The 24,894-nt window shown below is 49.1% G+C and overlaps 7 protein-coding genes across 7 annotated transcripts; 2 read left to right on the top strand and 5 right to left on the bottom strand.

Annotated features, from left to right (window-relative positions):
* Positions 1–408: 408 nt before the first annotated feature.
* BC939DRAFT_438426 (uncharacterized protein) lies at positions 409–2,408 on the top strand. The gene is made up of 2 exons (XM_051553834.1): positions 409–1,957; positions 2,060–2,408. The coding sequence occupies exons 1-2, from the start codon at positions 574–576 to the stop codon at positions 2,167–2,169; spliced, it is 1,494 nt and encodes a 497-aa protein (XP_051416375.1). The 5' UTR covers positions 409–573; the 3' UTR covers positions 2,170–2,408.
* A 7,750-nt stretch (positions 2,409–10,158) lies between these two features.
* On the bottom strand, positions 10,159–10,735 carry BC939DRAFT_438397 (uncharacterized protein). Its single transcript, XM_051553833.1, has 2 exons — positions 10,714–10,735; positions 10,159–10,637 (listed from the first exon to the last, which is right to left on the bottom strand). The coding sequence occupies exon 2, from the start codon at positions 10,634–10,636 to the stop codon at positions 10,361–10,363; it is 276 nt and encodes a 91-aa protein (XP_051416374.1). The 5' UTR covers position 10,637; positions 10,714–10,735; the 3' UTR covers positions 10,159–10,360.
* A 2,004-nt stretch (positions 10,736–12,739) lies between these two features.
* On the top strand, positions 12,740–13,820 carry BC939DRAFT_256021 (ubiquitin-2 like Rad60 SUMO-like-domain-containing protein). Its single transcript, XM_051551029.1, has 2 exons — positions 12,740–13,248; positions 13,432–13,820. The coding sequence occupies exons 1-2, from the start codon at positions 12,811–12,813 to the stop codon at positions 13,594–13,596; spliced, it is 603 nt and encodes a 200-aa protein (XP_051416373.1). The 5' UTR covers positions 12,740–12,810; the 3' UTR covers positions 13,597–13,820.
* A 223-nt stretch (positions 13,821–14,043) lies between these two features.
* On the bottom strand, positions 14,044–16,711 carry BC939DRAFT_499299 (uncharacterized protein; the record flags this gene model as incomplete). Its single annotated transcript, XM_051559927.1, has 2 exons — positions 14,044–15,324; positions 15,854–16,711. 2 exons carry the CDS (start codon positions 16,709–16,711, stop codon positions 14,044–14,046), a joined length of 2,139 nt encoding a protein of 712 aa, XP_051416372.1.
* Positions 16,712–17,435: 724 nt separating this feature from the next.
* On the bottom strand, positions 17,436–18,625 carry BC939DRAFT_256025 (uncharacterized protein). Its single transcript, XM_051551030.1, has 3 exons — positions 18,221–18,625; positions 17,944–17,977; positions 17,436–17,636 (listed from the first exon to the last, which is right to left on the bottom strand). The coding sequence occupies exons 1-3, from the start codon at positions 18,367–18,369 to the stop codon at positions 17,496–17,498; spliced, it is 324 nt and encodes a 107-aa protein (XP_051416371.1). The 5' UTR covers positions 18,370–18,625; the 3' UTR covers positions 17,436–17,495.
* Positions 18,626–18,846: 221 nt separating this feature from the next.
* On the bottom strand, positions 18,847–19,641 carry BC939DRAFT_255976 (uncharacterized protein). Its single transcript, XM_051551028.1, has one exon. It carries the CDS (start codon positions 19,500–19,502, stop codon positions 19,044–19,046), a length of 459 nt encoding a protein of 152 aa, XP_051416370.1. The 5' UTR covers positions 19,503–19,641; the 3' UTR covers positions 18,847–19,043.
* Positions 19,642–22,186: 2,545 nt separating this feature from the next.
* On the bottom strand, positions 22,187–24,789 carry BC939DRAFT_438384 (kinase-like domain-containing protein; the record flags this gene model as incomplete). Its single annotated transcript, XM_051553832.1, has 8 exons — positions 24,374–24,789; positions 24,029–24,219; positions 23,768–23,851; positions 23,329–23,570; positions 23,031–23,137; positions 22,710–22,903; positions 22,414–22,600; positions 22,187–22,323 (listed from the first exon to the last, which is right to left on the bottom strand). Exons 1-8 carry the CDS (start codon positions 24,405–24,407, stop codon positions 22,190–22,192), a joined length of 1,173 nt encoding a protein of 390 aa, XP_051416369.1. The 5' UTR covers positions 24,408–24,789.
* Positions 24,790–24,894: the final 105 nt, after the last annotated feature.

Raw genomic sequence — 24,894 nt, 5'->3', positions numbered from 1 at the left:
CCATCCCGCTATAACACCCACTCCCTCCCCCCTTCTCTCTCTCTCTTCTCTTCTTCTTCTTTTTCCTCTCTCTCTCTCAAGCGAAAACATCTTTATATTCATATTCATTCATTCGTCTGTTCGTTCGTTCATTCCGCCTCATCCTCATCCCCATCCCCATCCTCATTCCGTCTCGCACCCGCCAGATCGTCTTTGTTCTATTCCTGTCCCTTGCCCCTACCCCCTGTCGCGCTATATCTGCCCTTGACTATCCCCCCATCCTCCTTTCTTCTCTCCAAATACCTGGTACCCCAGTGAAAAACAATACAGCCCTGTTTCCCATACCACCCCACCGGCACGCTGTCTACAACAACAACAATCAAAACTATAACCATGTCACCGTCCACTTCTTCTCCTTCTCCTTCTCCTTCCTCCTCTTCCTCTTCCTCTTCCTCTTCCTCTTCCTCTTCACCTTTGTCTTCTTCCCCTTCCTCCCCAGCGACAAGAAGAGCAAGGACAACGTCAATCTCTGCTACTGCCGCTATCATCCATCACCCCATCGAAACCCACTTAGAGAGCACCTCTCCCTTCCACATGCATCCCTGGTCCACTGAGCGGGCCAAGATCGCACACGAGTCCGAAATATCACCTCCAATCTCACCCAGGCAGCGGGCTGTCCTGGGTGCCGGAGCCCCCCACGGCGACTTTGTCGAGCCTCTCCAAGAATCCAATCTCTCGACCACCACCAGCAATAGCAATCTCAGGCGTCAGTCCATTATCTGGAATGATAGCAACACCAACAACAACAGTACTAATAGCGACAACAGCAGCATGGACGATGACAACACCCACAAGGGTACCGGAACCAGCTGCTGTAGCAGTTTCCATGCACACTCACATCCAAACTCGCCCTATGTCCATCAGCATCATTCACGGCAACTCTCCTCAGCACTGGAGCCCATGTCTACGGGTTTGCTCCTGCCCCGCCCAGAGCTGGATGCTCTCTCGTCATCCTCCTCCAGCTCCGCTTCCCTTATCTCCTCTGCCTCGTCCTCATCCACCTCACTGTCCTCCGTATCGTCGAAATCATCCCTATCACATACCCCGTCACCCGCTCATGATCATCACCGCTATCACCACCTCACAAAGCTCGAAACTTCTAAACAGCCAGAGTTCTTCTCCATCGATACCCCTCCTACCAGCCACGTCCCCTCGCCATCCTCCCCCTCCTATCCAACCCTGAAGGGACCCTCCCTCGCCGATCTCAAACCTGGATCCAGAACATCCTCTCGCGCCCCTTACCATTGCACTCAGAAACCGGTCTCTCAAATCATTCGCGAGATCTCCGACCTCGTGGACGGACGCGATAAGACCATCAAGGTCATCCAATACTTTGCCAAGGTCTTCTTATGGCTCTTCCTCTCCAACCCAGTCCAGTACAAGGTCCTTGCTGCGCGTCTCAAGGCTCTGGCGAAGCAGTTCTCGACCACGCGCAAGATCTTGCGGTTAGGTCATTTCGTCGATCCCATGGTCTCGGTCCTGACCTTGGCCGTGACCCTCCGGGTAAATATCCGTCAACACGGTCTGCGGAGGACACTTGACAAGACACCGTCCCAGACCTGGCGAAACACGGTCCGGGACCGCTTGGGTAGTCTGAGCAGCGTGCTAGGACTCTGTCAGGATATCTCGGACGACATCTACTGCCTTGGAACGATTGGGGTTCTGGACCGGTCGTTTGCGGACAAGGCTGAGCCTTGGTCGAACCGACTGTGGATGGCGGGTGTGTCAATTGATCTCCACGAGAACCTGCAGTCGATCTGGGATGTCAAGAAGCAGATCAAGGCACTGGAGTCCGATGCACCGGCCGAGACTGAAGAGGAGGCCGAGGCGAGGATTGCACAGTACACCAAGTTGAGGACGAAGCTGCACTGGCTGCAGGTCACGACTGTCAAGCTCGGAGGCGACTTTTTGTTTTGTGGTGAGTTTCTATCTTTACTTTCTCTTCACTACTGCAGCAGAAAGACTCTTTCTGAGCAAAAAGACATTCTAACTGACACTTTTCCTCCTGTTGACTCTTTAGCATACGACAACCTGCATTGCTCCTTCTCGGATGGCTTCCAGGCCGTAACAGGGTTCATTTCCGGTCTGGCAGGCGCCTACAAGTTTGTCGGCAAGGTCATGGAATCCTAGAAAACCTCCCCCCCTGGATCCTTTCCTTCTTCTTCTCCTGTCCCTTACCTTTCTCCTTCCTTATCAAGCCGTCCTTGGCCAAACCTCCGACCTGCATTTTCCACCATACCTTCCATCTATATATACCTTCCTGTCGAGCGCTTATCGCTTCATTCATTCACTCTCACCCGGTGAAATGTACCTTACATCCATACAGCCCATACACTCATACATCTCAGCAAATAAACCTAATGATGACTTTTTTTGCTCAATAATGTGTATTCGTCTTCTTTTTCTTTCATGGTCGTCGAGAACGTGGATGTCGAATGCAAAAAAATATCTGATAAGAGTCCGCGACGCCAAAACAAAGGACTAGCGATAGAACACTCAAAGTTTCAGCCTAGCCCAAAGCTGGCTGTATTATTCGCTTGAGATAGGTTCAATAAATGAATGCCATCCACCTTCTCACACTTTCACCATGAACAACCGTCAGAGAACTTATGCCTAAAGATCCTCGATTTATACGAACACCCCGTGCATTCTGGTTCAGGGCAGTCATTGACCTATAATTCCTCTGTATTTGGTGCATAGATAGGCATGGTATTAAACTGGTCCTTCAAAAGGACATTCCATATTTTGGTTCCTATGTTAAATGTTTGTAACAAGGTCCATCGAATCCTCGAACTGCTTCCGCGCGAGCTGACGCGTCGTCTTGGTTCCCGCACGCACGAGCAACTGGCTAAGGTTGTTGGCGTATCAAATCTAGTGGCAGGGAGGGTCATTCGTTACTATGTACGAGAGCGAGAATGGTTTTTTGAAGACGACGAGTCCCCCCCTCCCCAGACCCAATAGTGTCATCACCAACACAAGGTCGACCCTCAAAAAAACAACTGGAGCTTCGATATAGGGAAGCATTGACGGAAAATCATGACAAAGTTCAACAACACTAGAGCAACGAACACCTCCAGGACGATCGTACAACAATTGAGCTCACACTTTGATATGGACGCACGGCAGCGCACAGTAACACCGTTGCTAAAAAGTTGTCCGCTGCAATGGGATTTATCCCATCCAAGATTTGAAATTAACATCGGTAGGATAAATCTAGCCTGTCTCACGATGGTCTAAACCCAGCTCACGTTCCCTTAGTGGGTACACAATCCAACGTTTACTGAAATTGTGCTTCAGTATGGCGAGTGCGCTGCTGACTGTAGAGCTGCTACTGGTCGCAGTGGTAGTGCTGGTGATATTGGCCAGGGTCGGTGAAGGAAGTTGGGATGATATTCCCCGCAAGAGAAATGTTGAGGATCGGGAGAGTTATGTTACTCTTACGCGTATTACTTAAGACAGCGGGCTGCCATGGTCAACATTTACGGGCACACAATACCCTGTGGCCCTAGCTTTGATCTCTTCATTGTTCATCACTTTCTCTCCTAACCTTTGGTTTTTCGACCCCATTGAGTGCTTTAGCTTATGCTCCTGACTACCACTTCTAATTTGTAAACTTGTCATGGACAAAGACTGCCATGGACGAATGACTAAAAGTCAAGGCACCATTGCTAACTTCCTATTTGCATCACCTTCACCATTCAAGCAAGCAAAGATACTTTCGCCGAATCCACCGGCTCTGCTGACTGTACAACGGGAGAATCGGCCATGGCAGCGGTATCCATCATACTGTGGTTTGATGGCACCTTGAGTTTATGCACCACGGATGCCATGGTAACTAGCTTTTTGCTTGCCTCGCGGATGTCCAAAGGCGGAATCGGACTTGCCCACAGCGCCGCGTTGTTTTAATAGCCGCATATTTACCCTGCTTAAGCCTTGCACGTTCTGGATAGAGGTATTTGACACGGTAAGCCTGTCATGCATCGAACTCCATTGCAGGCGGACCTGATAGCGATCCTCCTCTTCTATGACCTGCCACATGCTAACAGACATATCCCGACAGCCGGTTGCGAAATAGGTGCCGTTTGGAGTAGGGTTCCAGGCTATGCTTGTGATTGATCCATGGAAACCTTCAACAACTGCCAAACATTGACCCGAATTCACATCCCACAGCCGCACCGTCTTGTCGTAACTGCCCGAGAGGATCTGCTGGCCGCTGGGAGAATACACCACGCTGTTAACATAGTGGGTATGGCCGCTTAAGATGGGACCAGGTGCACCGGTTTGTGCATCCCACAGTCGCACCGTGTTGTCGTAACTGCCCGAGGCGATCTGCTGGCCGCCGGGCGAATACACCACGCTCGTAACAATGTCGGTATGGCCGCTTAAGATAAGACCTGATGCACCAGTTTGCGCGTCCCACAACCGCACCGTCTTGTCCCAACTGCCCGAGGCGATCTGCTGGCCGCTGGGCGAATACACCACGCTCGTAACAACATCGGTATGGCCGCTTAAGATGGGACCGAGTGCACCGATTTGCGCATCCCATAGTCGCACCGTCCTGTCACAACTTCCCGAGGCGATCTGCTGGCCGCTGGGCGAATACGCCACGCTCGTAACACGGCGGGTATGGCCGCTTATGATGGCACCTGGTGCACCGGTTTGTGCATCCCACAGTCGCACCGTCTTGTCCCAACTGCCCGAGGCGATCTGCTGGCCGCTGGGAGAATACACCACGCTCGTAACTGGGCCGGTATGATCATACAAGGTGTGCGCTTTTGTCCAAGTCGAAGTGTCATACACGCTAATCGCGCCGTCCTGGAGACCTACCGCACAGAACTTCCCATCTGGTGAATACGCGCAGGAATTCACCGCGCTATTTTCTGAGAAGTACGGCCATTCGCCAAACTGCACCCCCGACATCTTTGCGTTGCTCAAATCGGCCTGTCGCAGCCAAATATTCCGAAGATTGACTTTTCTTAAATCCGCCCCTTGCAGCTGAGCAGAATCGAATTGCCCACCACTCAGGTCCGCTCCTGGAATCTGGATGCCTTTTAGATCTGTGCCATTAAACAGCACTCCGGCTCTGACCAATATTGTGATCGCATTGGCTGCTGCCTTGCGTGCCTCTTTGTTGGTTTTGGAGCATTCGATCGTTGCGATCAGTTGCTGCTTGAAGAGAGGTTCCTGTTGGACACGCTCTGCCAAGAATTGCAGAATCGACGGCTCGCCCACAAAGATTCTCCGTGCCAAGGGCGAATCTAGCATTGCCTGTTCGATAGCTGACACGGGTTCCTCTACAACAGCCTGGTTTTCAAAGCTCATGATGGAATCGACGCTTCCTCGACGCCGCTGGGCTTGAGTTAGGGCTGCGCGATTCGTGCTCTCCTCGTCTCGCGGTTCAAACACTGCACGGGCCAAGCAGTATTCCAGAAGTGATTTATGGATAAACCGGTACTGATTGCCGCTGCGGGCCAGAGGACACGCCTCACGCAAGAGCTGCTGCTTCTCGTCCACCCGGCTAAAGAAGTCTTCTTTCCATGTCCCTTGATTGCGAAAGGGTGAGTACTCGACCACCGGATTGCCCGCTTGCTCTTCGTACACCGCTACCGCTAGCGTCTTCAAAAATGTGATTCCGTTCTGCGCAAAACCATCGTCAGACAAGCTCTCAAACATCTTCTTCTCTTGATAGCTCAAGTCCTTCTTCTCAACAAGCCGTTTCTTGCCTCGCTCCAGCCATTGCTCCACAAACTGGTCATACAATGCGACTCTCGTGATCCTGACAGCCGAGAGATCTTGTCCTGGATCCACTATGCGCGGCAATACCTCCATGGACAGCGTCAACATAAACGGGTTCTTGACCAGGTCTTGCAGGCTGGGAATCAGATTCAGGGCCTCCAAGTAGTCTGTCACCTGCCAGAGCGGTCTAGTTGCAGACACATATTTCCTTATGTATTCTTGAATTTGATCCATAGAGAATGGCGCAATGACTGCCTCTTGAAATGCTGGCTCTGCTTGATGATTGTCATCTGCTGGCTGGAACCGATCCCGATAGTCAAGGCCAAGATACTCGCTGCGGTAGCTAATGACCATCTGAGCACTCCATCCTCCCGCCTGGTTCAGTCGGTTGCTCCTGTACAGGTTGTGTGTCTGCTGGCTCTCATCATATCCGTCACAAATCAAGGTGAATTTGCGGTGGTCTTTCAGCTCTCGGATCTGGGGTTCGGTAAACTCTGCCTTGCGTAGATGTTTGGTGATCAGATCCTGTTCTGGCTTGTCGATTGCAGGCAAGCTGATAAAGAGCGGAATCCTACCGTCTTTTTTCTTGTAGATATCCCACAGTTCACGCTCGAGCTGGCGGTTAAAGGTCGACTTGCCTCCACCTGAATCACCTAGCAGGAGCATCACCTTACTATGGTCACTGCTCAGGAAGCCTTTAACTTTTTTTGTCAGGTCGAACAGGTTGTCATCGGACGCTTGCAGGTTAGCCTTGGCTTGAGGGGGGATGTACACGGCTTCGCCTCGCTCCTTCAATCGTTGCTTTCTCAGTCGTCTCAGGTCGGCTTCAACATCGGGCTTGTTCTGGACAAGATCAAGCAATGATCGAGACACGGCAGTTGGCAAGGCGACCTGCAGCGGGTGTAAGCTTCGATTTCCCTTTCGACATTCCTGATAAAGAACCCTTTTCGCCTCGTATCCATTCGATTCCAGCTCTTGCAACAAAGATTCTACACCTATACCATATACCACGTAGATCACAATAGAATATCATACAGCTATTAGTACCTGCTTGGTGGTGAGGTCCATACTTTATAATAAGCCGACAGCATCTCACGCATCCGTTCATCATACATACGTGGCATAGCTGAACCAAAGGTCGAAGCCAACTGCATAAGGATGCGAATGATCCACTGCTTGACGAGGGCTTGCCGACCCCATTCCGCATCGTTTCGGTACATCTCGCCCAGAAACGCAACAGCGTCTTTACGGGACTCGATATCCCACAGTGGATTGGCGGCAAGGTCCCCCAGTCGCTGGCATACTCCTAGTTGAAAGGCTAGATCACGCCGGCATGGCGCTTCACAGACCAGGGTCTTGAACTTGGAAAGTTGACCGTCCCGAAGCAGCGTGTCTGTCCCACGCAGTGCTGTATACCACGCACGTTTCCGACTGAAGCTGAAACCGATCTTGAGAGATTCCAACAGTCCTTGTCCGTTCTCGACAAGTGCGCTCACGCCTTCATAACCGATTTTCGCTACCTGGATCACCTCTCCCAGTCCTTCCTGAAGATGACCGAGTCCTGTGATGAAGCCATCGACATCCAGACCTTTTACCGCGCTCACCAGTCCCGAACGCCCTTCAATACGATTCCTGCGCGCCGAATTGTTGCTTGCCAGGGTGATTCGTTGTCTGGGACGCACTGCAGCGCTTGGAAGGCGTAAGCAGCCTGGTACACCAAGTAAGGGTCGCTGCTGCCTTTCAGCCCATTCAAATAGGTAGAGAGTGGCTCATGCAGCTCTTCACGCTTTAAGCCTGAGACCTTGGTATCGGCCATGACATCCAGGACATTGGATACTGCGAGGGTGAGACGGCAGATGTGATCTGAAGACTGAGTATGAGTATCCTGTAGGCGGGTGTTGAGGTTGTACAGGATCTTGGATAGGTCATCCGAGTCGAGGTAGCCCTCGGGAGAACTTTGGACCAACTGTGCCAGCCCTTCAAGGGACTCCACATCCAGCAGGCTGGAATTGTCAACGCCATCGACAAAGAGCATGAGCAAAGAGCGGAAATCATCCTTTTCAAGAACTGGGGCCAGGCATACAACTTCTGCGACAGCCTTAGCATCCTTGAGCTCATCGCGAGTGAATGCTCGGATCACATCTTTCGCCAGCGTCCTGAGTCTTTCCTTCTCTTCTGCATTCTTTTCTGTGGATTTCACCCAATTTCCTGCAGCTGGTTCAAAGACCTCTTCGGGTGATGGCGTCACTTGCAGAAGACCAAGACAGTAGGCAAGCTGGGAAGTATCGTTGAGTTGCTCATCTGGCTCTGGTAACGCGATCTTGACGGTGGGTTGACGCATGTCATCAGGAAAGATATCCTCAGGGATCCATGCCATGTCGCGGCAGGCACTGTCGGTGGCAGAGGGAATTACAGAACCTGGGACTTTTATAGGAAGCACATGGCTGTTGAAGCCAGAAGAGAGTCAACAAAGTGAGAGATGTGTTAGGCACGACGCATGATATAGCCGGCTAATGTGCACAAGTAGAGAGCAGGTACCTGTCACTTACCCCCACTTTTCTGCCCTCTTGTAGCTGACCTGCGCTATTTCGCTATATCCCAAGCTCTCCAATAGGTTGCCGTGCTCGAAACAGGCGCTGGCGAACCTACGGCGCAGGGCTTGATCCTTGACGGACAGGGGAGCTGTAAGAGTCTTTCTCGCAGCTCCTTTCATCCGGAATAACGCAGCTTCCGCATCGTCACACAACATTAAAGCAAATTCCTGGTCCTTGGTTTTGCGCGCATTCTCCATGTAGAAGTTGGCGAGCTCCAGTTCCTTTTGTGGCGAGAGAGCCTTTCGCAATGATGATAAAGGTCTGTCAAACATGTTGCTTCTCTGAGGGGATTTCTCCTGTTATCATGGCGCAGATGGCGGCGATATTAGTGACCTTGTGGTCGATTAATATACCTGTGCGAGTAGCCAGCATACGTACTTGTACTAGATAGAGACTTCAGTAACGCAATGGGGACCAATATGTCGCAGTGGGCTGGTATAGCACAGACGCAGTGGGAGCAGAATGAGTTATGGTAAATAAGAACATTAATATCCACAGCAGCTACATGAACAATATCATATGTGGCTACTCTGTCAAGTGATGGCGCCTCATCTCGGAAGTGTCTATTCGACTCTTGTTTCCTTTAGTTGGATGCAGAGGTAGTCCTGATGATTTGTCCTGTCTGTGCCTCCTACCAGCGACACCAACTGCCCATCGTGTAGAAAAGATTAATAACCTTAAAACATGCCTGTAGGCAGCTATCGAGTGACAAGAAACAGTGACTCACCTCGACAGGAATCTGTTTCTCGAGTCCTTTCGCCAGCTGAGGAGATGGTCTGTCCCTGTGCAATGTTCTCTACTCCAATCCTTTGTTCAAGACGGTCTGCACACGAATAAGGCGTTCGAGTGGAGTGATATTCGCTTCCCTCGTCGCTTTTACCAGAGATTCCTATGACCATGAAAAGAGGGATTATTATTCATTGCACATGAATGGCTGCTCTGCTGATCTCGGCCATTGTAGCACTAGCACTCTTGACTCGATGGTGGTTGTTCAGGCACATTCAGAGGTGGGGCTTTGGCAGATAAACTGTGTCTTTGTTACCAACGAGTCGCCGCTGGACTGTGCTTATTGAGATGGAGCAAAGACATACTTGAGACAGACTGAAAGATGAGAGAGATACGAGACAGTTCCTGATGGATTGGGGGATGGTGGATGTGGGAAGGAGGGAAAGTACGGAAAGTGGAAAAGTGGGAAAGAGGGGAAAAGAGTGCAAAGACACATATCTATCGTGCTCTCGGATGCAAAGGAGAGAAGGAAAACAACAGCACTGAGGCAGATCAATTCGAACAACCTTAACCACCAGAGTTGCGATATACATATGGGGGGGGTGCATCGTATCATGTTCGTTCCAGTGGTAAGTCGCCCAACAAACAAGCTCGGAGGAATGTGATGAGACAGTGGTTGGGAGAGCACGACATAGCAAGCTCAGTAGGCAATCTGTCAAAGGCTCAACTCTAAGCAATAATCCAGAAGGCGACAAAAGACGAACAGCCGACCTGCAACGCGTACGCTATTGCGGAGAAGCTTGGCCACCGGATCCTTAAAACACCTCCCTGCAATTGTGAACTTCAGCCCGTAGAGAAGATCTGGGGTGTAGGGAAACAGGAGCAAGCTGCCGGTTATAGTGGCGAAGAAACAGTGCTTTCTGTTTACTGCAAGACGAATCGTATATTCTCAAAAATCCCTGAAGAAACATTCCTGTCCTTCTGGAAGGACACTATTGAGAAATGCAAACAGCACAGCAACATGGAGCAATGAATGTATCTTAAGTTCTATTGATAGCCCAGTGGCCATTTATTGAACCTATCTAAAGCGAATATAGCCCGCCTTTGCTTTGCGTTGCGGACTCTAATAGTATACAAGGAACGCGTTCATGTCATATCAAACGCGCGTCCGCATCTGTTGCTATAGTAAATTATAATACATTTCTCCCTTTCTCGCCCTCACCCTCTCTCTGTCCCTTGTCTGCCTAGTTTTTTTTCTTTCTTTCTCAAGAGCGACTTTGGTCTTCAGCAATCCCTCTGAGGGCAAGAGTGATCTCCTGGAGGAGTTCTCTTGCCTCAAGAACAGCAGCTTCGTATTCCTCGGTCGCCTGTGCGTTCTGTCGTGCCAGGGCCTCAAGGTCACACGTCTGATCTTCTAGGCTTTGGGTGATTCCCGGCAGGTTGTCGATCAGGGTCTCGAGTTCTTTGGCTTGTCGACTGATATCGAGCGCCAGCTCCTGCGCCGAATCTGCAGTTTGGGACAGAATAGGTATTGGTTTCATTCTGGTTAATATGATGAATGCGTAATGAAGCAACTATTTTTAATTGATGTTCGAGAAGCACAGGTGGGTCGTCGTACTTTGTAACTGTTCCTGAGGCATGCCATGGACTATTAAGGACGCGCAGAAAGAGATACCAAGAAACGGTTGGTCAATATCGTTAGCACAAAGGATTTTCTATCCTTGATCGCATGTTTCATTATCTGCTGGACGATGAATGACAAAGGCGGCCTGCCCCATACCGGTGACAACGGGGACATTAGGATTGAGTGGAACGAGGGGCGCGTTCTTAGTGAGGTGGTCGAGCGAGGAGACAAAGAGGAGCGCCAGTTTGTCGATCGCGTCCTGAAGCTGAGTGAGTCTGTCCATCCTGATGAAGATGTGATGTGGATACGATGGCAAGACGAGGAACAAGACGGTGGATGACAAGCAAAAGGTGGGAGAGGGATCAAGTTGTTGTTTTTGTTGTTTTTTTGGTGGCGATGCTCATCCTCGAGAGGCAAGGGTTGCTGTGGATGATTTGATGGCGAAGACTTCCTTCCTGGTTGGGAGGTTATCGCCCCCCCTCCCTCCAGATGTTTGGTACTACGCCATCAAGCCACTGTGCTCCAATTGCTCTCTTCTCACTTCACTTTTGCAGGCTTCCAAATGAATGCTCTTCACTCATCTTTGTGTTCTTTACTCTGCCTGAATCACTTCACACCTCGCCATGTCCGACTCTGACGACCACGCACCAGCACCGCGGAAGAAACCTCAGCCAAAACCCCGTTCACGTAGGGCACCTGGCAAGAACCGCTCCGACCCTATGGGCTCACCCATCTCCCCCGGTTCAACATCGTCTCCACCCCAAGCCAGGAGAAGAATCGAGGACGACTTTTTCAGCAAGGCAAAGAGCTATCGTGAGATCTTTAAGGTCCAAGGTATGAAACTATCGAGGACTTGGTACTGTCTTCAGAAAGGGAGAGAAAAAAAAAGTACAACTGAATTCCCGGGCGCTTGAGAGATTCATATGGCACTAACGTTGTTTGTGCACGGTTCCGTTTGTTAATTTGATAGAAACTACGATGCTGACAGAGACTGCAGCAATAAAACCGATTGATGTCCCGGAACTGGAGGAGATGTCCGCCACGGACATCATACCTATACTGGATTTTGAGGATGAAGCAAAGTAATGACGACGTCAAAGTAATGAGCAAGAAAAGAGACTTACCAGAGACAGGAGCACTACACAAACTGACGGGAGGGCCCATTGGAGATATCTTGACTAACGCCTTCACCATGATGACCCTTGACACTGTACTCGATAGGGAGCTCAAAGAAGAGTCAGAGAAGGAAGAAGTTCGGGAAACAGAACCCAAGCGGAAACGTGAAGTCTCGCTCACACCACCTCCAGAATTGCCCACTCGACATTACAGACCCATCAACCCGTAAGCTTGCTCCCGTATCCGACGTTCTTTTTTTCTCGAAAGCAAAGACAGCCTCGCCACATCTTTTTAACCGGTACCGTGTTTTGAAACCAAATATAGGGCAATGATACCTATACGACCGCCGCCAGTAGGAGCGGTCGAAATCATCGACGACGACGACGACGACGAGGTACCTAACACAGAGCTCGATCCAGAACTCGCCATGATCGCTGCTAACCTCAGCTCCCATCCAAGCTCGTCGCCCATGTCACCCAGTCAGTCCGCGTCAGGATCTTCACAATCACAATCCATTTCCCAGTCGCTGTCTTCTCAGCCTTCATCACTGTCACAGTCGAGTGGACTTGCGTCTTCACAACCCACCCAGATACCCACCTATGCCACTGCGACTACTAATACTACTACAGAACAACATATGAGTTATGAAGTGTCGACTACAATATCGCAGGAACCAGCTGTCCCGGCACCATCAAAGACGATTGATATCCTGTTGAGGCTGGTACGGCATCCTCAACATGTTGTTCCGCCCGAGCTGACACAAATCATGGCAGCTGCAGAAAAAGGCATGAAAGTCACCGTCAAAGCCGTAAGCCCTTCCCGCCTTTGTCTCTGCCCTAACGACACTCTCTTGTGCAAGCGCCAGAGGGGAACCAAACATCGCCGCCAGTAACTCACACAACCCGTTCTTTCTTCCATTACATGTCTCGTCTCGTATCCCCTCCACGCATTCTATAGGACAATTCATTCCGCCAAATGATGGAATGGTACTGCGAATACCATCGCTTTCACTTCCAGAACCTCGTCTTTACGTTCCGTGGATCCAGACTCATCCCGTCCTCGACTCCGCTTTCTTTGGACTTTCCTGCACGATCCGTCATTGATATTTACGAGATCAACACTTACAAATACATCAAGCAGCAGGAAACTCTGGCGCGGTCCAAGAAATTGGCGGAACTTGACAAGTATGCCAAAGATGCGGAGCTCTTGCAGGCGATGCAGGATAAGCAGGAAGCCCGGGCTCGGAGTCAGGGTCAGGGTCAAGGTCAGGATCAGGATGGAGTAGGGAATAATACCAAGCAAGGGGGCCATGACGAACCTGTCGAGGTCGAAGACGACGAAGCAGAGGTCGAGTACTTGCATATTAAACTTAGAGGCAAGGACACTACGGACGAAAAGATTCGTGTCAAAAAGGTAATCCGTATAAAGCGTGCATTCCGTTTTTTTTTTTTTTTTTTTTTTTTTTTTTTTTTTTTTCCTCATTTTCTCTTCAGAGACCCCTCCGTCAAAGACCAAAAAAAAAAAAGCATGCTCTTTTAACATTTTTTTTCCTATCGTCTCGTCTATGGGCGCTTTTTTTTTTTTTTTTTTTTTTAGACAACGACGGTGTTTGCGATTTTGTCGCACTACAAGAGGATCAAGAAGATCTCCGCAGACACGCCCGTCAAGCTCGAGTTCGATGACGAGGCCATCGATCCCAGTATGGCCGTCGGAGAGACCGAGATCGAAGACGACGACATGCTCGATGTTCGTGTTGGATAATTCCTTTTTTTTTTTTTTTTTTTTGAAGAAAGAAAAAAAAAAGACCACTCACTGTACTATAACATCATTAAACATCTATTCATTCATTCATCGAATCAGAGAGGAAGGACTTGGGTTTATTTTACAATGGATATAGCTTATTGAACAAGGAACGAAAGAAAAAGACTACAGATAAGGAAGGACAGGCAAGGCAATATTTTTTTTTTTTTTTAAAATAAAAAAAAAATAAAGAAAGAGAGAGAGAAGAGGCTTCGGGTATGAACAAAACTCGATGAAAATAATGAAAAAAAGCAAAGCAAAGCAAAACAAAGACATATAAACAGGGCTGCAAAAACGTAATGACAAAGGAAATAAAATGATATGCGAACAAGTGGAGCGTCCATCGGCTGAATCTCGCCGAAAGAGAAGTGGGGGCCAACGGGATAGGCCGAGGATAGGCCGAGGATATCAAGAGAAGGCACGCTCAGCTGACATGCCAGCAGCTGAGACACCACTCGCCGTCGCCGGCGCTGTTGCTGGTGCTGCTAGTGCTGGTGCTGCTAGCGCTGGTGCTGCTGGTACTGCTGATACTGGGCCCATCGTCGTCGTTGTCGTTGTTGTGGCCTGCGTAGGCGTAGTTGCAGCCGTAGCCGTAGCCGTGGTAGTCATTCCTGCTCCCGGTGCGATCTTGCGCGCCACGGCCACATGACAGACCTGGTAGCTCTTCAGTGTCCGGGTCTCCTGCCTCGCGCGCTCCAGCAGATCGTCAAACTCACTCCCTGAAAGCATCGCCTGCCGCATCAACCACGGCCTGACCGTCAGCGCAAACCGCCAACACAGCAGTTCCGCCGCCAACCCGATCCGTCCTCCATGGATCCCTACAGGCATAATCACCCCGGACTTGCGCACCACCTCCATATCCGGCATCGTCCTCAAGATTCCTCCCAGATTCAGTGCCAACGACGTATCGATCCCCAACTTATCGAACCCGATCAACGTCCAGTAGCTCGGCCAACAGTTATCGACCCCCGAATCCCTCAACCTCAAATCCAGCTCCACCAGCTCCATGTACCCATCCACCTTCAACACCCTCACAAGCTCCCTCAAAAAGGCCAGGTACTTGGTCTTGTTCACATTCGGCAGGAACCTCCGCACATGGATATAATCCACACTGTTCGACACAAACGGCACCTTCAACGAGTTATCGTCCAGGTTATAGAAGAACAAGTTATCCAGTTCGAAACTCGGCGTCGTCTCCGGGATCGGTGGCAAGGATGGGACCTGGCTCACATTGATCGCATGTATCGCCGATTGAGGATGTGCCAGTGCCATCTCCGTGGCCCACTGCGAGTTTCCACAGCCGACCGAAAGAATCACCAACGACTGCTCGTTCTCCTTGCTCGGCACGATCGCCGAATGTGGGCCCAGCGTTGCCATCGATGAAAATGAGGAGGCCAGGGGGTGATGCACGGCCACATCGAAATCACACCTGCCTCCATCACCATCGCAATCTATACAGCCGCTTCTTCTCCTCTGCGGGATTGGCTGTTCACCCTGTTCACTAGTCGCCTCCGTGTCCTTGATCTCGAAATCTCCCTCGGTCATCGATCTTACTGTCGTCGGCGTTGTCGTCGTCGTTGTTGTTGTTGTTGTTGTCTGACTACTCGTCTCTGCCTGCTGCTGCGTCTTTCTCGAAAAGTCAAGAGGGGCAGAGTAGTTCTGTCCCTTGAACAATGCTCGGGTGATATGCTGTTCCACCGTGTAACTAAGAATGAGACGGAGAAAGAAAGGACGAGACGTGGTTTTAATATACCAGCCAACTTTATGACTCCGTTTACTGCCTCCACAATCGCTCCAACGTCTTTTTCATTCCCAGTAGCCCCGCTCTGCACAATCTGCACTGCGAGAGCAATTCCGCCAACACGAAACGAGTGCAGCAGCAGACTCGGACAGCGAAGGACAGCAAAAAAAAAAAAAAAAGAGGAGGTGCAAAAGAATAACCGCCAGATTATAAATAACAAAAAGCATGCCTAGTCAAGGCATGAGGACTGCAGGGGGACAGAACGCACGCAGATACAGACACAACATCTCTCTTTGTACACACAAACAGGTGCGGCACCGCGCACACGAATTTCAACTCAAAAACGCAACCATGCGCCTTTTTGCTTTGAGCTCGGTAGCCAACTCCACCCCTACCTACCTACCCCCCACCCCTCACCCCCATGTTTCATCTGGTTCAAAACAAAGTTATTATCAGTGTTACTTGCCTGTCCATTACATCCCAGGGGCCACCGTCGTGCTCCAGACCTTCAGGGATATCGTCCGACCACTCCTGCTCGCCTGCCCACCGGCCCTGGTTGCCCCAATCAGACACAGATAGACAGGGCACGTCGTGCGTCGACGGAATTGAATCTATACATGACTGGAGCTCAACATGCGGCCGTTGAATCATCTGGGGATGTCTATGATCTGCTTCGTCCGTAAACGATGCACCGCTCGGACAGCAATCAAAGCAAGGAGGGGTGGAGAAAGAGATCGTGCTGGGGCTGGGTTGACATGAGGATGAGACGCTGGTTGGGGTCAGGAGGGCGTGTGGAGGAAGAAGGTTCCGCTTCATGAACGTCGCCAGCTTCTGCTCCTGTCGCACATGGTAGTCCTGTATTGATGCCGCTACTGGACTCGTCGGCTGCGGGGAACGAGAGACCGAGCGTGACAGGGTATGCGGGTGTGGATGTGGATGTGAATGTGAGTGGTGCTTCAGGATGTTCTGGTGCTGAGATCCGATTGGTGTTGTCGGTGTTGCGGCTGCTGTCAGGGCTGGAGTCGCTGCTGTGGTGGGCGTGGTCGAGAGTGAGTTGAGGTTGGAATTGGGATTAGAGTCAGAGAGATCCTGGTGGGCCTGCCAGGAACAGTGGGTCATGTCCAGGTTTTGGAGGGTCTGGAGGCCCTGCAGGTTCTTGAAGAGCTCATCATGGTCGAAGGCGATGGGTGCCCTGGCGCGCTTGCCTCGGAAGAAACCAATGGATCCGCGCCTGACTGGGAAGGGCGGTGCGCCCTCATCTGATATGGGGAAGATCTCTTTGCGTTCTGCATCCTTGATGTTGTGTCTGCGGGGGATGGTCGGTGGTAGCGACATAGTGGAGAGGTTGCGGTGCCTGCCCTGGGCCGGGGGTTCTGTTGAGATCGAGGACGGTAAATTGCCCATTCAGACAAGGCCTTTATTGAGAGTGGGGGGAGTAGGGGAATGAAAGGGGAGGGGAGGGGAGGAGGAGGGGGAAAGAGAAGACGAGTGTGGGGTGTGGGTGTGTGAAAAGGGTGTTGCCACGGAAAAGGTAATAGTGTGACAAACCAAGAATGAAAGAGAGAAAGAAGGGAAAGAAGAAAAAGGAAAAAAACGAAAAAGAAAGAAGCTAGCTGTTCTCTTTTGCTGAATGGATGCTATGGGCGGTGTGCTGTGAAGAACGAGTGTGGAGAAGGTGGGGTATGAGAAGGAATGAGCGAAAAAGGAATCAAGGCCAAAAAGGCGATGAGGAAAGTCGTAAAGTTGGTTTAAAAAAAAAAGGATGCTACTGGCAGGGAAAAGAAAGTTGTATGAACACCTTTATTTGCTCGCTCTCAGCCTGGACAGCACGCCACGGACAATTACAAACTCCTTCGAGGCGGTCGTTCAAGGGGGAGCAGGGGAGGGAGGGCGGGGTACAATTATATAATGACAAGAATGAAGGAAGAAGAGCGCATGTGTCTTTGTTGTTGCTGGTGTCGCTCTTGTCGCCGTCTTTTGGTATCGCAAGGAATGAATGAATGAATGAAAAGACGAACAAATGAATGAATATCTGGGATGGGCAGCGGTGTGGTGTGACAAAACAGGGAGGAGGAAGAAAGAGGGAAGCAGAAAGATACGACTGAGCTGCTGCTGCTGTTCAATTGTTTGTTGAATCAAGAAATGAAGGTGCGGGGTGTATGCATGCGGTGGAGGAAAAAAAGGAAGAAAGGAAGGAAGAAAGGTCGGTAGTGCGTGTCCCGCCAATGGATAGTTGATAGTGCTGGTAGTGACAGTCAAGCTATGGAGATGAATTGCGGACAGTTGCCAGAACCGGGTTAGTCATGAACATATATTTTAGTCCTTTTTCTTCCTTCTACTTCTGCCCATGTGGACGAGGATAATGTGTGTGTGTGTGTTGGTGATTTCCTTCCAATAAGACAGCAGCTGTATCCGTGGTATAGAAACTACGACAATACGCGGGATATATCAACAACACACGTTTCCCTTGTTACTCGTGCTATTCTGTTGTCTTGGTTTAGTTGAGATGACAGTGCTATGAGGAGGTTGTGGGGTAGGTTCGGGTTGATAGGCGCGGTTTGTCGTACCTTGTTTGGATAGTGTTCCTTGTCCGCTGTGTTCCTTTGAAAGGAGGGAATGAGGCGTGTGGTGAATTGAGATGAAAGATGGAGGACAAAGGATGATGAACGAATGTGAATGCCAACAACAGACAGAGGAGGGTAGAGGAAGGGCACAAGAGGGAAAGAGGTTAAATGAAAACAATAGGTAGAATCACGCACACTCAGGATACACAGCGCAATTGGTCATAGTCAACCAAAGCAAAAATGAATTAAAACAGCGGGCAGAGTGAACAAAGGACGTTACTGAAAAAGAGGAAGAAAGCGTGGTCGCTGCTGCTCTTTTCCTGCGGTTGCTATCGGGAGTATCTCTTTGTCGACCTTGTTTGGGTGCTTCGATGGTTTCTCGAGGAGGGGAAGCAGGCATAACAAAAAAAGGATTGGAATCGGGTTCATACAACGAGCAACATTAACATCAGCATCATTGGCAATGGACAACAGTAGGAGCACCAGCACCAGCAACAGCTGTACTTTAAATATGCAACGTAGAAGACAAAGAGCCGGGACGAAGAGAGCGTATGAATAAAACTGAGTGACGGGGGTAAAGAGACTTTCAAAAACAATTCAATCCAGACATTGGATCCAAGAGCAGGAGGCAGATGCAGGACCAAGAAGACGGGATGCTGATGGTGTATAGCCGGAGCTTATGAACAAAAAAAGGTCATCCTCAAGAACGAGAGCCAGCGCTAGGTTAGATAGAGAGGAGCAAGAGCCAGCCCAACCCAAACCCAATCGTCCTCTACAGGACCATGCAGGAAGCCAATCCTCTTACTTCCTCTGCTGACAGTAAGCAGCCCCGGGTATACATACACGTACATACATCGACATTGATTTGACGCGAGCACTCTCTACCCGGCATCTATAACAGCGGAAGCTTGCTTTACACGAAGAAAAGGGAGGGAGAGCATGAGCAAGGAGCAAATTAAAAACGAGGATGGGTTGCTACGAATGAACAAATGAAAGAACGGAAACCCCTTTGGCTTGCTTGTACTTGGGAAACTTGAAAAGCGAAAGAATATAACACCAGGACATTCTATGCACCTTTTTCTTTCCCATCTTTCGTCCTTATTTTATTTCCATTCCTGCATAGCGCCGCTCGCAAGCAGTACTCTACTGAACAAGGAAACATTGACGGAGCCGTAAAATGAACGATAAAGATGAGATGGAATGGATCCGCTGTTCGTTTCTCTCCCTCTCGGCTTCATCTCGAGGCGTACGTGTATTCCACACGGACAGCACCATCGGAAGAGTGCTCTTACTCTCTCGTGTGTTCGCTCTCTCGCGTGCTGGGGCCACACATAGTACAGTACTAGCAGTGCTAGGCCCCTTGTGATTTGCACGACTCCCTTTGTATCTCTGCGCATGTAAATGGCACCGGTCCAAGAATTCACGACAATAATTTCATGCGGGGGATGAATTCCTCGTACCACCATGACACACGTCCTGTAGTAGCACAGCGCTCGCTTTGGTGGCACTAGCATACACCTATCAATTTTCTTTGCCGTTTGCAATGACACACCTTTTGCCATTTTTTTTTAAAGCAAAGACATGTTGGAAACGCGTTTCACGTCGATGTGGGTTCTATTATGATCGTGATCGTCACCGGCGCCCTGCAATCCATCCTCTCAGATCGAATCGACTTCATCATCCGCGTTAGAGGAAAAAAAAAAGGTCGCCGGACAATAATGCACCTTTACGAGAAAAGGAATCCTCCTCGCCTTCGTTGCACGGTCTCGGAGGATACTCGGACTTGAGAAGAAGGAGATACTCGAACGGGGCAAGGGGACACGGATTAGAAACGCAGTGTAGGGATCTGAGGTTCCTGCAGAAAGTGCATTTTTGAACCGACGAGTCAAGTCCCTTTTGACCACATCCGTACTCATCGCCGTCATCATCACGACTAATCCTCACTCTCATCCCCAAAGAGTATATGAACCGTTGCCCTACCTTTCGTCTTTCCCTTTCTTTACACTTTCCTACCCCTCTTTTTCTTAAATATGAGCATGTAACTTCGTAGGCGGAACCAAGGTGTCGCAGCGCTCTTTATTTTATTTTTACTCCCTCTTCGTCCTTGTCCTCCTCCTCCTTCTCAAGAGAGAAGAGGCAGACTTCAATACCAGGAATAGACCACCGACACCAGCACTGTACGCACGAGCCAGATAAAAACAATAAAAATCCCTTTTTTTTTGAGTCCATTTTTGTTCTAAAATCAAGGACATTCTAATCCCAACGGTCGTCTTTCTATCCAAGTCTAGGAAGTAAATAGAATAGAACTCATCGTATCATGTCCTCTTTTTTACATGCACGCGTTTAAAATGCTCTTAAAAGCCGTTTTATATAGATATATACTTGTATATCGTTTCAACTTTTTTTTTTTTCTTCGAAGAGTAAAGTAACTTTTATATATATGTATATATCGTGTGTGCATAGATGAGTATTCTTGCGCTCCGCTCCGCTCCATGAGCCCAGGTCCCCTTTGAACTCTTTCATAGTCTATTTGAAACGTGCCATAAACAAGATCCGCATGGACCATTTCATGTTTTACTTTCCTGCGTTTTTTTTGTTTTGGCTCGTGTGTGCAAGTCAGAAGATCTCTTCATTTCTCTGGGTTAGGCACCCTTTAAAAAAAAAAAAAAGCAAAATAAATAAACAATATTAACAAAATAAAATAATAACAACTGCTGAGGAGCCATCAAGTAGAGGAATCCACGTTCATTCATATTCAATTCTGGACCCGCTAATGCAAACATCCCCCTAATCCTGTCGCGAGCGCTTTAAAAAGATCCAGGAACTTACTTCAGCACATCAGAATTCATTCCGCGCACTCGCACTCATTCCTCTCTCTCTTTTTCTCTTTCTCTTTCTCTTTCGCTTTCTTTCATCTATTCGACTATAAGGTTGTACTTCTCAATAGAGTATGCGTCATTCACCTCCTTCGTTCGTGCTCTTTCTATTTTCCACATAGACGCGCCATAAATCCATTTTGTTTGTCCACAAAACAATGGGAGCGCGTTTTTTTTTCTTCCTTTCTGTTTTGTTTCTGCGCTTGTTGTTTTTTTCGTTGTCTACTCCCTCTGTTTGTGCTCACTCTGCCCTCCAGTTGATTGCCATAGCCAACACAAGTGCACGCCCATCCACAGGAGACAAAAAAAAAAGAAAAGAAAAGAAAAGAAAAAAGGGGTGGACGCGTAAAATGAGAGTACACTGAACTTGTCGTCTAGCACGAATATAAGGGGAGGAGGAGGAGAAGAAGGAGGAGGGAGGAGAGCGCAAGTTGTTCTTCGTTCTGAATAATACTTGCCGCTACCGCTGCAGCTACTGCTGCTGCAAGGGACGCGTCAAAGAAAGAAAGAAAGAAAGAAAGAAAGAGAGAGAGAGACTCTACCACGTTGTCCTCTTCGCCTTTTCTATAATTCGACTCAGTTGTGCACAAAACAATTCATGTTAACAGCGTGCGGTGTTTTCCATCACGCAATAGAAGCATGCACGCTTACATAGTCTTCGTGAAAACAGTATTCTCCAATGACCAGCTCTAAAGCCCATCAATAAAGGGCCTTGGACTCTCCTGCCTACCTGCTCAAGGATTCTTTCCATCCTCATTACATTCTTCCTTCCTTTCTTCGTGGCCTAGCTCCTTCCTTTGTCCTATCCTCTCCTCCTTTCTCTTTCCCCTCCTCTTCCTCTCTCTCTCTCTCTCTCTCTCTCTCTCTCTCTCTCCCTTTCATAAAACGGATTTGCGTTGCACTTCCTTTTGGCGTCCCCTTCGGCGTCCCCTTCAATGCTTGCCTAAGCACTAACGAAAGGGTCCTGAAATGCCAGGATCAAGAGGAACTATGCTCCTCCCCCATCCTCCTTGGCTTCTCTCTTCTAGATCCAGTCTCTCGTATACAATTTACACGATACAAAGTTTAGCAAACTGATTTTTTAGCAGCGATATTTTGAACAAAACTCGAGAATAATAATAAAAGGAAGGGTTTACAGCTGCAAAATACACTATAGCGGCGGGAGGAAAGTGAAAAGCAATAGGGAAGAAGAGAGAGAGGTAGGGAGTGAGAGAGGGAGAGGGAGAGTTGGGAGAAAGAGGTATGGTAGTTTGTACAAGAGAGAGGGCGTGAAACCAGGAAAGTGGGACACGACGCGTACGCGACGCGACTACGTTACTCTTGCTGGAACGTGTTCTTTCTTTTTTTTTTCTTTTTTTTCTTTTTTTTATCTTTTAGTCCAGTGAGATCCGGGTAGCACTCGGAGGGACTGGCACAAAATTGTGGATGTCAATACCACGCGAGCTCAGCTCAGCTTCGGCATGAGATGGGACCAGCATAGGGATCAAATCTGGACGGATCGACAATTCTATATCCAGGAGGAAAAGTGAAGCAGAGTGTCAGTCAATACATGAACGATTCAATGTCGCGACGCCATATTTAAAAGTTTGCCACTTACCAAGGGGGGTAAAGTTGAACAGAGGTGGCAGATCCTTGCCATTGGGCAATTTCGTCTCTGGGTTCCGGAGTTCGTCAAAGAATGGGTGGATCATGGCCTCAATAGGCGTGAACCGTTTTGAGGGAGTGTATTCCAATAGATGCGAAATCAGATCCAATGCCTCTGGAGGCGTCCTTGAGCGGAAGATCTATCAATCAGCATCAAGCAATTGGCAAAGCGTCGTTAGTTTCTGTAATAATAGGTAATCATAATAAAAAAAAGGCGCTTAAAGCATCCAGTCGCCATGCCATACATACCCTGTTGAAAGGATGGGGCTTGATCTGCGGGAACTTGTGCTCCATGTAGTTGGGATTCATGGTCTTGATTTGTTCTCTGGTTGGGGTTCCCAGAACTTTGATAATCTCCACCAACTGATCAATGCCGCTTTCTCCAGGGAACAAGGGCTGTCCGAGCATCAATTCCGCCATAACACATCCGGTTGACCAAACATCTAAAAGACAGAACGCAAAAAAAAAAAAAAGTGTTACAGGCAAACGTAAGTCATGTCTGCAATTTTCAACGCCGGGGCGATCCCACATGGTATACGTGTGTATGTATATTTTTCCATCCTCGCATACCGATGTTGGTGGTGTAGTTGGTTGCACCAAAGATCAGTTCTGGTGCACGGTAGTATCTTGAGCAAATGTACGACACGTTGGGTTCTCCTGCGACGAGGATCTTTGCACTATAAGTAAGAGACAACACAAATGAAAAGTAGCAAAGCAGATTAGATAATAGAATAACAGAACGCACTCCTCGGAGATCGTCGTCTTGCTGTGTCGGTCCTATTCAGAACGCATCTGCCATCTTGCTTGCATGCAAACAGACGAATAGAGTTCCCGAGTTCGATGCAAAAAAATAATGCGCCCGCCGTACCTTCCAAAATCGCAGAGTTTCAGGATTCCTGTAACAGGGTTCAACAACAAGTTCTGGGGCTTGATATCGCGATGGCAGATACCGAGCGCATGGATGTACGCCAGGCTTCGGAACAATTGATACATATACAGCTTGATCTGGAGCATGGGCATCGTCTGCTTGATCTTCGAGTAATGACGCGAGGCGCGGTACACGGTCTCGGGAATGTACTCCAGAACCAAGTTAAGGAAGACTTCATCCTTCTAATGAAAAGCGGAAGCAAGCGTGATGTTAGCAAAGGTGTGCGGATCTATTGACCGAGTGAAGAATGTCATTATACAGCAAGGGCGACCATATGACACGCGTCCTATGTGCTGACAGATATCCTTTCACTCCCACGTTCGTTGTTCGCAGAAACATTGCAATCCCAGTCTCTTGACAGCCTATTTGAGTGCCTTACCTTGTCTCCGTTCGAGTAGAAAAAGGTCTTCAATTCGACAATGTTGGGGTGGGAAACCAACCGCATGATTTGGAGTTCACGATTCTATTTTGTCCGGAAGCAAAAAGAGAACGCGCACAATGTGGTCAGCTTCCATCTGCCTTTTTTTTTTGTTTCTCCAAAGGTCAGGGAGAGAACGTTACGTTCTCATGCTCAACGAAAAGGTCCCCTTTCGTCCAGACCCGAGCTATCCGCAAGAGACGCGGCAGAGCTTTGCAATACCTTGAACCGCTTATCCTGAAGCACTTTTTTGATGGCGGCATCCTCGCCAGAAGGGACCAACTTGGCCTGGAAGACGACTCCGAAGGAACCATTGCCGATAACTTTACAGTTGTTGTAGGCCAGCTCAAAGGGTTCTCCGGTCTTGCCATCGTTTGCCATCACTGTGATGATCTTGTTGGGATCTGACTCGCCTAGATTGCAGTAAAGAGCAACGGACCGGGGTTGTTAATCGCTTGCGAACACGATGTTGCCGCACTCATCAACCGTACCATGGTCATCGCGAGGGGAAGAGTGTGAACACTTTTTTTTTTTTTTTTTGTTTTCGTGTCCGTTGCCCGTTCTTACCACTAATCTTGATTCCATTGATGGGGGATGACATTTGGCTATTACTGCTGCTGTGGGTGGTTGTTTGGTGTTTAGTGATGCTTGTTGTTATGGAGAGTGGTTTAAAACGAATCCGTTGTTTTCCCGATATCTTCTTGAGTGTGCGTTCGGGTTTTCTTTTCTCTTTGTTGTCGTGTGAGAGCCGTCAAACCCCAGCCAAAATAATAATAATAATAATACTATGTTTTATCGCTTGCACTTGGGTGGTAAAACGGAAAAGGGAAAGGGAAGAAAAGAGGCGGTTTGATGGATGGGCAAAAAGGGGAGGAGGGGGGGGATGGAGCGAGGGCAGGATGATGAATGATGAGAAGTAGCAGGGAGAAGAAGAAGGGGGAGGAGGGGGATATGCATATTTGAACGTAGAGTAAGTACTTGGGCGACCTGCGCGTGGTACAGCCAATCTGACTTCCAGGCTGCCTGACCTCCATTGTCCGCCTGCCCGCAGAACTCAACACGGCCCAAAAAATAGATACTTGGATGAC

The sequence above is a fragment of the Gamsiella multidivaricata genome, assembly GCF_025024155.1.
Source record: "Gamsiella multidivaricata strain RSA 2152 chromosome Unknown BC939scaffold_6, whole genome shotgun sequence".
NCBI classification, from domain to species: domain Eukaryota; kingdom Fungi; phylum Mortierellomycota; class Mortierellomycetes; order Mortierellales; family Mortierellaceae; genus Gamsiella; species Gamsiella multidivaricata.
The sequence above is the reverse complement of the archived record's forward strand: the minus strand, read 5'-3'. Positions and strand labels throughout refer to the sequence as shown.

Excerpts from the sequence above, each read along its gene's own strand:
- BC939DRAFT_438426 (XM_051553834.1), top strand. The coding sequence starts at position 574 with ATGCATCCCTGGTCCACTGAGCGGGCCAAGATCGCACACGAGTCCGAA. Across the intron at positions 1,958-2,059 it reads AGGCGACTTTTTGTTTTGTG|CATACGACAACCTGCATTGC; the intron begins GTGAGTTTCTAT and ends TTGACTCTTTAG.
- BC939DRAFT_438397 (XM_051553833.1), bottom strand. The coding sequence starts at position 10,636 with ATGAAACCAATACCTATTCTGTCCCAAACTGCAGATTCGGCGCAGGAG.
- BC939DRAFT_256021 (XM_051551029.1), top strand. The coding sequence starts at position 12,811 with ATGATGGAATGGTACTGCGAATACCATCGCTTTCACTTCCAGAACCTC. Across the intron at positions 13,249-13,431 it reads AAAAGATTCGTGTCAAAAAG|ACAACGACGGTGTTTGCGAT; the intron begins GTAATCCGTATA and ends TTTTTTTTTTAG.
- BC939DRAFT_256025 (XM_051551030.1), bottom strand. The coding sequence starts at position 18,369 with ATGAACCCGATTCCAATCCTTTTTTTGTTATGCCTGCTTCCCCTCCTC. Across the intron at positions 17,978-18,220 it reads CGCTTTCTTCCTCTTTTTCA|GAACACAGCGGACAAGGAAC; the intron begins GTAACGTCCTTT and ends CTCCTTTCAAAG. Across the intron at positions 17,637-17,943 it reads AGGAACACTATCCAAACAAG|CTTGACTGTCACTACCAGCA; the intron begins GTACGACAAACC and ends TCATCTCCATAG.
- BC939DRAFT_255976 (XM_051551028.1), bottom strand. The coding sequence starts at position 19,502 with ATGGCAAAAGGTGTGTCATTGCAAACGGCAAAGAAAATTGATAGGTGT.